At 34.7% G+C, this 17,033-nt stretch overlaps 1 protein-coding gene and 1 non-coding gene across 2 annotated transcripts; one reads left to right on the top strand and one right to left on the bottom strand.

Annotated features, from left to right (window-relative positions):
• Window positions 1-1,073: 1,073 nt before the first annotated feature.
• On the bottom strand, window positions 1,074-4,798 carry Csn2 (casein beta). Its single transcript, XM_075942786.1, has 5 exons — window positions 4,748-4,798; window positions 4,208-4,231; window positions 3,081-3,104; window positions 2,956-2,997; window positions 1,074-1,754 (listed from the first exon to the last, which is right to left on the bottom strand). The coding sequence occupies exons 1-5, from the start codon at window positions 4,796-4,798 to the stop codon at window positions 1,074-1,076; spliced, it is 822 nt and encodes a 273-aa protein (XP_075798901.1).
• Window positions 4,799-11,856: 7,058 nt separating this feature from the next.
• On the top strand, window positions 11,857-11,963 carry LOC142833245 (U6 spliceosomal RNA). Its single transcript, XR_012907374.1, has one exon. It is a non-coding gene; the product is annotated as a U6 spliceosomal RNA (small nuclear RNA).
• The last annotated feature ends 5,070 nt before the right edge of the window (window positions 11,964-17,033 follow it).

Here is a 17,033-nt window from a genome sequence, read left to right as displayed (position 1 = left end):
GTCAGTGGTTCTCAACCTTCCTAATGCTGTGACCCTTTAGTACAGTTCCTCATGCGTTGGTGACCCCCAACCATAAATTTAATTCATTGCTATTTCATAACTGTAATTTTGCTACTGTTTTAAATCACAATGTAAATATCTGATATGCAGGCTATCCAACATGTGACTCGTGTGAAAGGAAGGATCTGTCCCTCCCAATGGGGTCTCTAACCACAGGTTGAGAATCATGGTTTTATATTCATTCACCTTTCGCCAGTTGCAGTACACACAAAGCAATTGCTTTATAAAGGTACACTATGTTCCTTTCCTCAGAGGCATAAAACTCGTATGCAGTGAATAGGCTTTCTTTTATCTTAATTATATAAAATGTAAAGATAAAAGATTTTTGAATGAGACAGATCTATATTAGTGACAAAAATAAAATTAAAATTTCCTTGAAATTTAAACTATGCCTCATGTCACATTGGTAAGAAGCTGTCAACCAGTGAGACCACAGTGATAAATAAATTAATACTGTGATTAAATTTGCTACTCTGCCATGTTTATATAAAATAATGAAATATAAAAAGATGTCAAGTACAAAAATTCACTCTGACCTTGAATTTCTAGAAACTTACCAAAAATGAGGAGGAGATATTATCTTGGAAATCCTCTTAGACCTAAATTCAAGCAAATACAAATAAATAAGTGTAATTTTTCCCTTTTAATGTTGCGCCTGCCTAAAGTGTATCTATAGAACAAATTAAACAACTCAATCTTTTGACCCCATGCACATATACTATAATAACAAATAAACTGCAATATGTGGATAATAAATATGCACAAGGAAATTTGAGAACTCTGCTGAAGAAACTTTGCTATTCAATCTAATAAATTGCCATGTTTAACTGTGGTCTAGTCAGCCTTAATACTCTTGAAATCAGAATTTTAAGTCAACCTGTTAAGTCAGCATTCTTGGAATTGTCCACTTCCAACAGACCATGACTTTTGTCTTGACAATCATAACAGTTATTTCAGAGTCTGTAAGGTGCTAGGCACTGGGATTAGGTGGAAGTGAAGATCTCCAGGCGACTCTATTTTGTAGCCCACATTGAGGATTTTCTACTTATGGATGAATTATACATCTCTTCCTCCATTCTACAACTCCCATTTCTTCTCTTAGCGTTATCATATGCACATTTTGAGGGGAATTTCACAGGAAGTAAATTTGGACTCACAGTGATGGGTTGAGGTGGCTGATTGGCAGGAAACTGGAGGGCGGGGTTAAGCAGAACATCTAGGTACTGAAGAAGGGCTTGGGCGGGCATATCTGTTTGAAGGAAGGGTGCTACTTGCTGGAGAAGGTACAGAACTTTGGACTGAGGAATAGTCAGCTGGGTCTGAGAAGAAACCACGGGAGTCTGAAGAAAAGCCTGCAGGGCCTGTGCCAGAGCCTGGACCTGAGCCTGAGGAATGTGCTGGTTTGCAAGATAAGCAAGGACTTGAGGGTTAATCAGGTGGAGCAGAGTTTCAGAGTTAAGAGCGGATGCGGCTTTGTGCTTGGGAAGGATGGTGGCTTTAGCTTTAAGGAAAGCTTCCAGTTCAGGAGAAAGGACAGGCCCAAGAGAAGGCACTACAGGGGGCTGAGCAATAGGTAGTGGTTGAGCAATCTGCTGGGTGTTTTGTGCAAAGGGAGTGCAGGAGATGGGCTGGTCATAAGGAAAGGCCTGAGGTTGTGACTGAATGAAGGGGTGGACTTTATCCTGGAGCACTTCCTAAAAAGAAAAGAACCTTTTAGTGCACGATTCAGCAACATCATCCTTCTTAATTTATTAATAATCTTTTAACCATTGATAATTGAGCAAAGGCTTTTGCTTAAGGAACTGTCTTGACCCTGGCCGGGTATGGTGTCTAATGCCTCTAGATCTTTCAGTTGAGAGTTTGAAGTAGGAGGATTTCTATAACTTTGAGATCAACCTGAAGTAAATGGTGCATTCTAGGCAAGTCTGGGTACAGAGTAATAAGCAAGCTCAGAAGTTTTTTTTTTTTGAAAATGAACAAAATAGGAAGACATCCTCTTGGGTCATATTAAGAAATTAAGTACAGTGTTCTTAACGGATTTTACCCTAGCCTATTCTCATCATAAATGAATCATAGTGCAAAATGAAATTGATGTTCACAATTTTTTAGACTCTTCTCTTGTTCCCTAGTCATGCCTACATGTGTAGTTACATATTCATAGGTATGCAAGAGCTTTGACTTCTCAACCTTTGCAGACTGATAATAAAAAAACATATTTTTTTTATAATTGAAGGCAAATTAATTTTAAAAGGTTTAGTGGGACAAGGCTAAAGTTTATTTTATTTGGTTTTAAGAGGAAAAATCAGCCTCAATTTGTGACTAAATTCTGTGAGTCACTTAATATTGGTCAACTAGTAGAATGACTTCTTTTGGCAAAAAAAAAAATAATTTTCTTTACCTTTTCAAGAGGTATCGATCTCTAAAATTTTAATTTTATTTAGAAAATATGATGTGAACATCAAGTAATTTACTGAAGAAACATGAACTATCAAAGTTAAATTACTATGCTGAGTTGAATATATGGTCATAAGTATGATTGAATAGTGTAACTAGATGCTATTCAGAAAACCACTGATTTGAAGGCAACCTCTTCTTCTTTATATCAGAGCGCGAGCAGTGCTGCCTTCAGCTGTTCTGTATCTCACTCCTCATCAACATATTCATTTAGACAATAAAAGGAAAATGGCTTCCACATGAGAAATGCTTATGTTAATAATTGAGAACATATAATACCACTATTAACTGCAATCATGATTTAGAAAATCTGTTGACACCTGAGTGTGCTTTCATAGCACTGGTATATGACCTTTGTTTACTATGAATAGACATGGTACAATTATTTTCTGGTATCACACGTCACAAAACCAAGACATAAATTTTCCATGAGCTATTTACCTTTGCTTGCAGCTGTTCCATTTGCTCTACCATCTGAAGTTTCTGTTAGAAACAAAGTGTACATTAAAAATCCCAAATTTTAATCTCCCAAAATAAAGCATGGATATTAAATATAGTGGGTTTACCTCATTGATAGTTTCAGTAGATTCCTTCAAATAATTAAAAAAAAAGAATCATTAGCTTTTACTGCGTAAATGGTATTTTCAATGTATATTTAAGATTAAGGTACTTGGTGGGCTGTGTTAATGCATTACTAATGGGAAATTTGAGGAAACTTGTATTTAAATTATTTTGACATTCTGTATGAACTTATTCTATACAAGAAAGATGAGTGTAGTCAAGAGAGAAAAGTGAATTCATTAGTATAGTATATAAAGAGACATATAAACAGTGGTAATTCCCTCCACAACCATGGTTCTTTCTCTACCTACAAATGCTCTTTAAATTCCATTTGATTCTTAAAACCTAAAGCACAGATGCCTACATATTACAGTAGCTACTGTTAGTTCACTTGCTAATATATTAGTCTGCAAATAAACTATGAGAAATAAATACTTCCTCTGAGGCATTTGTAGAATTCTGAAAAGTATATACTTTTTCTGAAAATCAAAGGGCATTACATGTGAATAAGTAGTTCAAAGTAAAGACATCAATGTGATGCTCTCAGGTAGATTTAGGACTACATTACATCTCACTTCTTTTTATTTACCTAAATGACTGTTTAATAACCAAATGCATCCTTCTGCAAACAGGCCTATGCACTATAGAGAGCAGATGTTATTTCTATTGGCATCTGTCTTTAGTTCAAGCTGTAGTTCCTAGGCAAAGTGATCCACAAAAGGCACATAGTAAACATTAAAACATAGATCAAACTGGGGAGAGCTCTTGGCAGAGAATTCGATGGTTAGCTTCTCAAATAAAAAAAAGGGGCAATGAAAAAATTTCAAATGAGAAACTAACTTGGTATGTTATAGAATATGCAGCAATCTAGATATTTTTCTGCCCTAATATATTGCAAAGCATATTTACCTGAGGCATATGTTATAGTGACCTAGGACAATCTAACTAGGCCGAAGGGCAGCTCTTCACTCTTCTAAGTTTAGAAGCTGGCTGTGAGCGACAATTGCCTTACCTCACTGCTAGAAATGCTCTCAGTATATAAAACAATAATAGTACATGTATTTTAATTTATAGAACTATTTAGAAGTTCCATATTATTAAAACCGTAGTTAGCTTAGGGTAAACCTCTTACCTCAGAGGAAACGCTGAGTGTTTCCTTTTGGAAAAAAAATAAACAAAGAAAACCATTATTAGTGACTCTATATACCCTGCTACTAAACATGCTTCCTATTTGACTTTTCTGTCATCTACCTCTTTCAGAAACTTAAAAAGCAAAAAAGTTGTTATATGCCTTTTATGTCTTGAAAACTTACATTGACCATCTCTCTGATATTTTTAGTAAACTTTTATTGGTACATTCTTATATTAGATAAACGTGAGCATTGTTTTTGATGAGTGACAAAAAGAAGCCCTATTGCCTTGTTTTGTTGTCTGTTTCATCTGTTTTCCTTCCTGTTAGAGAACTGGTGGTACAATAGTGCAGGAAGCATTGGTTCCAACTTTGAGACCCTACAGAAATCTTGAGATACCACGTGACCCTCAAAGAAGCAGTGATTAAATAAACATCTGAAACTCTCCATTAATTCTATACATAGTGGTCACTGCTGTTATTGTCTATAAGTGAGCAGACCATTCCCTACATCTTAATAAGTTAGGAAGTTTCTTTACACACCTCACTTGCGAGAGCAAGTGCCACAAGGCAGGCAAGGATGAAGACCTTCATGGTTGTCGAGTCCTGGGAATGAAAAGATGAAGAAGTTGTAAGAGATTGGTCAGTCAATTAAAGTCAATTTCTACTCTGGCTCCTAAGCACTGCTGTTGCTAAACATCAAATTCAGACTTCAGCAGCACCAGGAGGATTTTCGGCTCACTGTTCTCTTCCCTTCATTTTTATTAGATCTCTTTGTTAACAGGTGTATGGATGCTTTACAAACGCTACAAAGAAGTCATAACTTTGGAACTATTTAATAATCATTTATTTAAAACTATTTAGCACTTACAGGTGGCCAGTCAGTGAACAAAATAAGAATATCTCAGCACTAGGGAACCTCACTTCTAGAGTGAATTGGTAGACAATGTGTATAAACTGTTGTGTTGCTTATGGGTGATCTCAGCATGAAAATAAAATTTTAAATATATTTAAAAAGCATTCTTTCCAATACTTGATGGTTGAAAATTATTCCCTCTGTGATAATATGTTTTTTTTCTGATGGGTGTTTCATAATTTATTACTAACCTTTCTTTATCTAAAACCTATTCCACCTAATTTAATTGTCCTAGTTTAAAAGAAAGTTGTACTGTTGTAGATTACGCATGTGGGGAGAATTCCACTGCATTTCTATATGTTATTCTTACCATTTTATATGCCCATTTTTATTCTAGAACTTCATTGTTATCTGGTACACTACAAGTTGCTTTTCTTTTACCCAATCATATTTCCATGATCACTGCTTCTAAGTAATATCTGACTTTTCTACTTTCACAAGTAGAAGGCTTTGTTTCTATTTTACACATGTCATAATGTTTTCTGAAATATTATAAGCTAGATAAAGGATCTAAGATCGTGGACTAGTTTTATGGTTACAATCCTCTTGTTTAAAAACATGGAATTTGCTGCTTATAATTGTTGCCTAGTAAATATCTATCTTTCTGTGATATAATTTGGGTGCCTTTTTAAACTAAAATACATCAAATCAAATGAGATATGCATTTAAGAAATCAATTTTCAGTCCCCTCTTAATATATTTACTGTCCTTCTATTTATTATTACTTATTCTCATTTTCATGAAGCCAGTAGTCATTATAATTTGTATAAAATCTTTATAGTCATTTCTGCATTTTTAACCCTAAGTTTTAAAATAATCTCTTCACTTCTTTCAAAATCTAATTTCAAACAACTTTATTTTAAGTAATTATATTATTTCCATAACCTAGTCTAGTTTCAAATAAATCATGAAAATAGTATGTAAATATCACCTCTGAAATTCTTACCTTTAGTGGAGGACAAGAGTCAAGGTGAAGCTGGGAAGATGATGGTCTATCTGCTTCTGCGACTGTATTTATACTATAGTTAATGATATGCTAATTTTGTGGCTTGTAAGACATTCAAGAAGTCCCTTCAATTCCAAGAAATCCACATGATTGGAAAATGGTTTCTTTCTATTATCTGTCCTAAGAAATTCTGGGGTACATTAAACAAGGCAACAATTCAGAAGCTGGTGGAGCAAACTCATCCAGGAAATGCAATTGTTCAAATACTTAAAAAAAAAAAAACCTGGCTGGCCCTCCACTCTAGTACCAGTTGCTGTAGACTCAGTTCTCTTTGCACCTTATGGGGGCTTTAACCTCAGTTGCAGAGCAATCATACCTAGACATCGGAGATAACCAGAGCTTTACATAGGTCAGGATTTCATCTTCACCTGAGCACTGAGAACTCAACAATGACACAGGAGCCTAGTCATGTACAGCAAACTCTTTGTCACTCACATTTGCCTGACTTGGGAAAAATTAATACTTCAAATCAGTATTTACTACACAAAGGGATGTATTTCATACGGTAATAAAATAAATCAGAGAAGGGATCTGTAAAATTGTATAAAAATAAAGCTATGAATCTGTATCAAAAAGTTTGCAAAAAGGTACAACTGTTTAGCCTAATTCCTGGCTAAACAAAGCCTCAAGTTTCTACAACCAACACCAGTAAATGTGTTGTCTACTCTGCTTTCTCTTCTCTTCTCTCTCTCTCTCTCTCTCTCTCTCTCTCTCTCTCTCTCTCTCTATCATTCCTTCCTTTCGTTCTGCCTTTTTCTTGAATATAGCCATAGAGATTTAATTATTTAATAAACAGTTATTTTTTCTACTTAAGTTATAATAACCCTAATAGTGATTACAGATTGTTTTTTACTTAATGTTATGCATATATCAGCCACTAGATACATTAGAAGTATCATATTTTTTAACAAAGCAATTTTTAAAGATTTATTTATTTATTATGTATACAACATTCTGCCTCCGTGTATGCCAACATGCCAGAAGAGGACGCCAGATTTCATTACAGATAGTTGTGAGCCACCATGTGGTTGCTGGGAATTGAACTCAGGACCTCTGGAAGAGCAGCCACTGAGACATCTCTCCAGCCCCTTAACAATGCAAGTTTAAGTTGCTCTTTTCTCTCATTTAACATTTAGGAAATTGAGACAGCAAATGTTCAAGTAACTTGTTCAGTCCTGTTATTTTTCATAGCAAAGTTATCATACTCCTCATCTGTCTCACAAGTAATTTTATTCGGTCACATGTAAATTCTACAGCCCATATTTTAACTCTTCTAAGATTTTGTTTTGGGAAAAAAAACCCTCAGTTTTAATGTAGCATTTTTTGTTTCAATGTATAGAATTTAATTTGTTAAATATAGAAATGGTATATATTTGATGATGGTAGAAAGATGAGTTTGCTATTTTAGCTAGATCATGAAGAATAAGCAGAATTTTGAAATATCAATAAGTGGTACTCTATGTTATCTATGAGGATCCATAAAGTATAGACAATATAAGCAAATATGGCAGATATTTGATAAAAACATATCATGAATGCTTATAAATTTCAGATATTTTATTGACATGATTCACTAGAAATATGAAATGATATTAAAGATTTAAGAACAGAAGTTTTATTGATTTCAAAGCATTATGAAAACATAAATCCAATGACAAACTAAAGGATGTAATTATACAAAGTTATTACTGTACTCTAACACAGATTATTAAATCACTCTGAGTAGGGAGATGGTGCTAAGGAAATATGATGAAAAGGTAGGTGTCAAAAGTAGAAGAAATTACAGGAATAAATGAATAGGCTATGCCTATACAGTGATTGAAATGTCAGCTATGTTACAAATCAAGATATGTAAAAGCAGAAATTAGATAGGGAAAGGCGAGTTAATTGTGAAATTGGAAGGGAAAGATGGAAAGGGGTTTAGAAAGTCAATATGATCATAATAGATGAAATAACTGAGTGCTAATGTCATTTAAACCTCATCATTTTCTCTAGTAAATGCACGCAGATACTATTTTTAATGTACTTAGGACAATGAGAATCATAGCAAAGTATTGGGCAGAGGAAAGAACTGTTGGTCAAAAAGAAAGAGGCCAGTGGAGGGATCAGCTGTAGAGACACTCCAGGGGATAAATTCTGAGTTTTTGTTGCCTCAAAGTCACATTCATAAGACTAAATCCAATACAAAACATATCAGCTTTCTTAAGAGAGGAAGGGAAGAGGCTAACAAAGAATACAATATGAATATAAGGATATAGGGTCTAGAATATAAGGTTATGTGGTGATTTCTCATTACTCTTTGAACAAGTCTGAATCAACAAAAACTTAAGAATTTCAACATTATAAAGAAGACAATAACTGGATAATGATCAGACCCTAAAGATAATCATGCATGAATACTGCATGTAACATAACAGTTGTCAAGGGAAAGAAGGACATTCTGGATCAAATATGTATTTTGAAGTGTTTACATAGTAGCTCATATGCAGTAATAAACAAATCCTAAAGGTCAGACATGCTCTCCACAGGAAAGCAGGCAGGAAACCTACTTCTGAAGAATAATGAGTATTTTAACAAATATGTGATACAATGCAGGAAACAGATAAGGGACAGGCGGTTAATTTCAGAAGATGGTTAAGAAAGAGGAAAAGGAATGCACAAAGTCATGAGTTCTGGTACTGACTGGGCTGACCTGCCTGTAGGAGAGAATTCAAGGGTAAATATGGAATGAGCAGAGTTTTAGGTGTAAGGAACAAGTAACTAAACTAGGTCAAGCAGTTCATCTAGACCAGAAGATTAGATCTGAAGAGACAGGGAAGAGTAAAGAATGCTGTAGTCTTAGTAACACGCCGTGTTCTACAGACAGTGGGGGTGCATGGCAGGTTCTCAGGAGAGAGGCATTTGGATCACGATTGTTTCCATAGAACAATTATCTTAGCATTGATTAATTAGAGCAGGGCCATGTTTTTTCTTTTTCTTTTCTCTCTCTCTCTCTCTTTTTCTTCTTTGCAGTAATAAGAAGGTTTTCAAGGAGGCAGAAACAAAGAGAAAAATTCACCAAATCTACAAAGATGCATAGTCAGAAGACAAAGGAGGCCTCAAAGCACTTGGTTTGCCAAGACGTACAAATGGCAGGTCCCAAATTTCATTGTCAACTTAATATCTGATATTTAGCTATTTATTTTTGATGCTAGTCATTTTTTATTATTTAACTTTTTTCTATTATTTCTCTATCTGTAAGTATTTCTATTATTCTCCATCTGTAAAAGATATTTTTTTCCAAGTAAAAACTTTACCATGTGACTAACTAATCATCATTTTCTTCAAACAGATATTACATTGACATCACACTAAATTTATATTAGAGAGTGACACTCCTGACAGTCAAATCTGTTTTATAGTAATTGAGAAAGGAAAGACAATTATATTTTGTTGTTTCTTGTTTGTTTGCTTATTGTTTTCATGTTGATATTCACTCTAAGTCTGTGAGTATTCTAAGCCAAGGAGAATCCAGGAAATGAAAAGTTGAAATTATTCCAATGTCTTAAGCCATTTAGGAAACACTTTGGCAGCCCTGTGTGTCCTTGTGCCAGTTTCCTGGATTGCTAATACCACAGGCGACAACATATGATTTCCAAGAAAACTAATACAAAAGTGAGCATGCTCTAGTCTCGCAACATTTCCTTCTATTTTTCTCAGCAAAGCTCTTTACATCATGTGCAATAAGGCACTTCCTCAAGTAACACTGTATATATGTATTTTTGCTCTTGTTTAAGGTTTTGTGCTTGTGCATCTCATTTAAAAATGCAATATATAATTAAAATTATGGATTAATAGTCACTTATAATAGTCAAACTTGTAGTCATCTTAGTTATGTTTTCTAGGTATACAGAGATACTTTTCAATTAGATAGACAATATTCAGCACCTCAAATACCTACAGAAGATGCATTTAAAATGTTTTAAGAACTTAGGCTTTTCTTAACAGTGAGACAAGACTGCTTCTGGCAGCACCAATTACTTCAGAGAGGTTGATGGGCATTGAAGAAACTCGTTATGGAATTTGCCTTCAATGTGACAAGGCTAGCCATTTTGGCAAGAAATTAGTCTTGCTTGATCATATGCTGTATAAAGTGAACATTCAGAACTCAAAGAAAAGTTGACTGCTGAACTTGCCTAAAGAATGTGAGACAATCTGGTGTGGAATTCCCCTCTGTATGCTGTGAATATGTTTTATTATAATTGGTTAATAAAGAAGCTGCTTCAGCCATAGTAGGGCAGAATAAAGCCAGGCAGAAAATCTAAACAGAAATATAGAAAAAGAGTAGGCCAAGTCAGGGAGATGCCATGTAGCTGTCAAAAGACATAGATACAGGAAATTACCAGTACACCACAGCCTCGTGGTGATACACAGATTACTAGAAATGGATTCATTTAAGATGTAACAGCTAGATAAAAAGATATGCCTGATTCACCAGGCCAGAATTGTTGTAATTAATATAGTTTCTGTGTAATTACTGGGGTCTGGGCATTCAGGAAATGAATGAGCAGTCTCCACTTACACCCTCCATCCTCAAAAACAGAAAAAACCCAGCATATTGACAAAAGGTATTTTCTTACACTGCTTTGTTTCTGATTTCTTACATCATTCATAGAGAACACTTTTAAATATGTATATTCTAATAAAGGTTATATAATATAAAATATGATATCAACTTATATTTGTGACATTTCTATTTGAAATGTTATTTGTTCTCATTCTACTTTAAGCCAGATGGAAATATGATAATAGCAGTATTTCACTTCCCATTGAGAAAGCATGTTCATAGCCTTCAGCAATCATCTAGTTCACTGAAATAATTACCTAAGATCATTAAACTTTCTTTCTAGAGATTTATTCCATTTGATTTGTACAATATTATACGGGTTGTTCAATTTTCTCTGTCATTTGAGTTATGTGTGGGATCTGTCTTCTGACTCTACCTAGGATCCAAATATAATCATTTTTATTTGCAAGTTAGTATAACCAATAATCTCAAAAGCCTAAAATTTCACCTCCAGTCTGAACTTTCTTCTTTGAACCGTGTAATTTCTTTGTAAATAGTTATCCTTTACCTTCTTAGCAAAAGAGGAAAGTTCTGTATTATAAAGATGTCATAAAATAATATGTGCTCATCTTAGTCTTTCATATAGTATAGTGGGAGAATCATGTATTTGAGTTAGATAAGCTGGTATTTGTATTTTGATTTTACACGTGGTTTGAATAAAAGAGAACAAGAGGAGAAAGGAGAAAGCAAGACTTGGTTAGCATTAGTGTTCATTAGTATCATTTTGTGGGGTAACTGAAGCCACTAGTTTAGTAAGTCACTGGTGTTACACCTGTGACTGTTATTAATGTTTGCTTTGTCAGTGAAGGTTATTGCAACTACAAACAGCACAGGGTTCAATGGTAGAGAAGTAGACTTGTATATTTTTACTTAATCAGAAATTTTAAAGTGTAATCTAGTAAAAGTTGATGAGAGAGTTTGATGGTAAAATGTTAGCACACAAGTGTGAGAACTTATGTAAGATCCTAAGCAGCCATTTAAATAGCTAGTTAAGAGTGATGAAGTATAGAGGTAGAGCTGACAGAGAACAAAGAGAAAAATAGGAAGAAGAAGGGGAGGTATGTAAGCATATTATTTTCTGTAGATTTCCATTTTGATATTGCAACTTGCAAAGTGTCAATAATGTGTTCGCTTCGGCAGCACATATACTAAAATTGGAACAATACAGAGAAGATTAGCATGGCCCCTGTGCAGGGATGACAAGCAAATTCGTGAAGTGTTTCATGTTTTTGTACAAAAGGAAATAAAAGACCTAGACTATAAAGGGTTTTTCTTTAAAAAAAAAAATGACCTCCTTGACAGATACCTATAACCAGTTACTGGTGCTTCCTCTGCAAATCAATGTCACACTTTTACCAAAGGGCACAGTGTTGGCTCTAGATAATAAGGAAATATCAGCCATGTTCTGTTACATGAATCTTTATAGCAGTCTGCTACTCTTCCTGATTATGAGGCTATAACTATGACAGGAGGATATTGGTGTGTTCATAGCATGCTATTCCACCATCATAGTCCATCCTTGTACACCTGGAAATGACCGAGCACAATAATGGATGAAACAGTGCTTTCATTATACTGCTCCTACCTAAGTGAATAAAGTGTAAATTTAATTGTAATTTTCAAATATTTCAACCATTCTGTGCTTCCTAAGCTAGTTTATAGTATACGATTGTGGTTCTCAACCTGTTTGTTGGCACCCCTTTGGTATTGAATGATGCTTTCACAAGTGTCACCTAGGACCATCAGAAAACACAGATATTTTCTTTATGATTCATAACAATAGCAAAATAAGTTATGAAGTAGAAGTGAAATGATTTTATGGCTGGTGGTCACCATAAATAAAGAACTGTATTAAAGTGTTTCCGCATTACGTAGGTTGAGAAATACTGGTACAGATCATTCCGAGTATTGTTTTTGTAGGAACAGATCTGTGAACACCATGACTCCAAATTTTACATAAGCAAACTGGTGATGAAAAACTAGGGAAGTAACTGTGTCCTTTGTCTTACAGAAGCTTCTCAGTTTCATTAGGTCCCTTTTATTAATTGTTGCTCTTAGTGTCTGAACTACTGGTGTTGTATTTAGGAAGCAGTCTCTTTGTCTATGCATTCAAGACTTCCCACTTTCTCTTCAGTGAGGTTCAGTGTGACTGGATTTATGTTGAGGTCTTTGATCCATTTGTATTTACGTTTTGTGTATGGGGATAGATATGGATCTATTTGTGTTCTTTTACAGGTTGGCATCCAGTTTTGCTGGCACCATTTGTCGAAGATGCTTTCTTTGTTTCATTGTATAATTTTAGCTTCTTTGTCAAAAATCAGGTGTTCAAAAGATGTGGATTGATATCAGGGTCTTTGATTCAATTCCATTGTTCCAACTGTCTATTTTTATGCCAATACTAAGCTGTTTTTATTACTGTATTTCTATTGTATAGTTTTAAGTAAGGAATGGTTATGCCTCCAGAAGTTTCTTTATTGTACAGAATTGTTTTGACTATTTTGGGCTTTTTGTTTTTCCATATGGTGTTGAATATTTTTCTTTCAAGGTCTGTGAAGAAGTTTGCTGGAATTTTGATGGGCATTGCATTGAATTTGTAGATTGTTTTTGATAGGATTGACATTTTTACTATGTTGATCCAACCTATTCAAAAGCATGGGAGATCTGATATCTTCCTCAATTTCTTTTTTCAAAGGCATTAAGAGGACATGAGAGCATTGGTTAGTTTTACCCCAAGATACTATTTGTGGCTATTGTAAATTGTGATGTTCTCTGATTTCTTTCTCAGACCCCTTATCATTTGTATATAGGAGGGCTACTGACTTTTTTGAGTTCTTTTTGTAACAAAGCAAACCTCCACAGATACAAAAATAATTGGAATAGCTTCATGTATCTTATCTGATCACATTGGTTTAAAACTAGAATTCAACATCAATACTAATTCCAAAAAGCCCACAAACACATGGAAATTAAACAATACTCACCTGTCTCATCAATGGGTCAAGGAAGAAATAAAGGGAGAAATTAAAGGCTTCCTAAAATTCAATGAAAATGACCATACAACATACACAAATTTATTGGGCACAATGAAAGCAGTGTTAAGAGGAAAGTTCATAGTTCTAAAAGCCTACATAAGGAACTTCGAAAAACCCCACACTAGTGAGTTAAGAGAACACTTGGAAACTTTAAAACATAAAGAAGCAAACTCACCCAAAAGAACTAGACAGCAGGAAATAATCAAATTGAGAGCTGAAATCAACAAAATAGAAACAAAGAAAATAAAACAAATAATCAATGAGACAAAGAGTTGGTTCTTTGAGAAAATCAACAACATAGACAAACCTTTATCCAAACTAATCAAAAGGTAGAGAGAGAATATCCAAATTAATAAAATCAGAAATGAAAAGGGAGACATAGCAACAGATATGAGGAAATCCAGAGAATCATCAGGTCATATTTCAAAAACCTATACTCCACAAAATTGGAAAACTTAAAGAAATTGGACAACTTTATGGATAAATATCACTTACCAAAATTAAATCAAAACCAGGTAAGCAAATTAAATAGACCCATAACTGCTAAAGAAGCAGAAACAGTCATCAAAAGTCTCCCAACCAAAAAAAGCCCATGTCCAAGACTTTGAAAGGAGAATACCAATAAATACTCTTCAAATTGTTCCACACCATAGAAACATAAGGAACATTGCTGAACTCTTTCTATGAGGCTGCAATTACCCTGATACACAAACCACATAAAGACATTACTAAGAAAGAGAATTATAGACCAATGTCACTCATGAATATTGATACAAAAATACTAAATAAAATACTGGAAAATCGAATCCAAGAACACATCAGAACCATCATCCACTATGATCAAGTCGGACACATCCCAGAGATGCAGGGATGGTTCAATATAAGGAAATTCTGTCAGCATAATCCACCATATAAACAAACTGAAAAATAAAACCACAAGATCATCTCATTAGATACTGAAAATTCTGTCAATGAAATACAACATCAATTCATGATAAAGGTTTTGGAGAAAGCATGGATACAAGGAACATACATAAACATAATAAAGGCAATATACAGCAAGTCAACAGCCAACATCAAACTAAATAAAGAGAAACTCACAGCAATCCCACTGAAATCAGAAACAAGACAAGGTTTTCCACTCTCTCCAATTCTATTCAACATAGTTCTTGAGGGCCTAACTAGAGCAATAAGACAAAAAAAACCCACAAAAACAAGAAGATCAAGGGGATACAAATCAGAAAACAAGAAGTCAAACTATCACTATTTTCTGATGATATGATTGTTTACATAAGCAACCCCTAAAATTATATCAAGGATCTTCTACAACTCAAAAACACTTTTGGTAATGTAGCAAGATGCAAGGATAACTCAAAAAAAAATTCAGTAGCCTTTCTTTACACAGATGATAAATGGGCTGATAAAGGAATCAGAGAAATATCACCCTTCACAAATAGCCACAAATAGCATAAAATATCTCAGGGTAACTCTAACCAAACAAGTGGAAAACAGTATGACAAGAATTTTAAATTTTAGAAGAAAGAAATGGAATCAGACACCAGAAAGTGGAAAGATCTCCCATGCTCTTAAGTAGGTAGAATTAACATTATAAAAATGGCAATCTTACCAAAACCAACCTACAGATTCAATGCAATGTCCATCAAAATCCCAGTAAAATTTTTCAGAGACTTCAAAAGAACGGCACTAAACATCATATGGAAAAGGAAAATGCCCAGGATAGCCAAAACAATCATTTATAATAAAGGAACTTCTAGAGGCATCACAATCCCTACAGAGCCACAGTACTAAAACAGCCTGTTACTGGCATAAAAACAGACAGGAGAAACAATGGAACTGAATAGAAGACCTGGATATCAATCCACATACATATGATCACCTGATTTTTAACAAAGAAGTAAAAAATAAAATAAAAGGAAAAAAGACAGTATATTTAACAAATGGTGCGGCATAACTGGATATCAACATGTAGAAGAATGAAAATAGATCCTTATCTATCACCATGCACAAAACTCAAGTCCAAATGGATCAAAGACCTCAACATAAATCTAGCCACACTGACCCTCTTAGAAGAAAAAGTTGGACGTACACTTGAATGCATTGGCACAGGAGACCACTTCCTAAATATAACCCACTAGCACAGATACTGAAAGAAACAATAAATTGGACCTTGTGAAACTGTAAGCGTCTATAAAGCAAAAGACACATTCAAGAAGGCCAAACACCAGCCTACAGAATGGGAAGAGATCTTCAAAAACCCCAGATCAAACAGAGGACTCATCTCCAAAATATACAAAGAACTCAAGAAATTGGCTATCGAAACAACAAATAATCCAATTTAAAAAATAGAGTATAGACCTAAACAGAGAACTCTCAATAGAAGAATCTAAAATGACTGAAAAGCACTTAAAGAAAGAAAACAGTCATCAAAAAAGGAAAGAAAAAAAAGAAAAAGAAAAAAAGTAATGGTAAAAATAAAAACAACCATATGTGAAAAGAATAAAACAAATGAATGAACAGAAAACAACGTGCCAGAAAAAGCACAATCCCTCAGTGAAAAGTAAATCAAAACAACACTGAGATTCCATCTTACACCTGTAAGAATGGCCACGATCAAAAACACTGATGACAGTTTATGATGGAGAGATTCTCGAGTACAGGGAACATTCCTGAATTGCTGGTTAGAGTGCAAGCTGGTATATCCCCTTTGGATGCCAGTATGGCAATTTATCAGAATACTAGAAACAACATTTTCTCAAGATTCAGCAATAACACTTTTGGGTGCGTACTCAAAGGATGATCAGTCATACCACAAGGACATCAGCTAAACTATGTGCAAAGCAGCATTGTTTGTCATTACCAGAACCTGGAACAACCTAAATGCCCCTTGACCAAAGAAAGAATGGTTAAGGAAAATGTGGGCCTTCCCCTGTAATTAGATTATTACCTTAATTGTCATCATAAAATCTTCATCCAGCAATTAATGGCAGTAGATACAGAGATCCACAGAGAAGCACTAGGCTGTGCTTCTGGAGAACAGTCAGAGGGATGAGTGGCAGTATGAGCAAACAGGTGAAGACCCTGTTGGTGATACCCACAGAATGGCTCACCTGAGCTAGTGAGAGTTCACTGACTCAAGACTGATAGTGGAGGAACTTGCATAGGACCAAACTAGGCCCGCTGAATGTGGGGGACAGTTGTGAGGCTTGGGCAGTTTATGGGGCAAATGGCAGTGGCAGGATTCATCCCTA

The sequence above is a fragment of the Microtus pennsylvanicus genome, chromosome 12 (assembly GCF_037038515.1).
Source record: "Microtus pennsylvanicus isolate mMicPen1 chromosome 12, mMicPen1.hap1, whole genome shotgun sequence".
In the NCBI taxonomy this organism is placed as follows: domain Eukaryota; kingdom Metazoa; phylum Chordata; class Mammalia; order Rodentia; family Cricetidae; genus Microtus; species Microtus pennsylvanicus.
The sequence above is the reverse complement of the archived record's forward strand: the minus strand, read 5'-3'. Positions and strand labels throughout refer to the sequence as shown.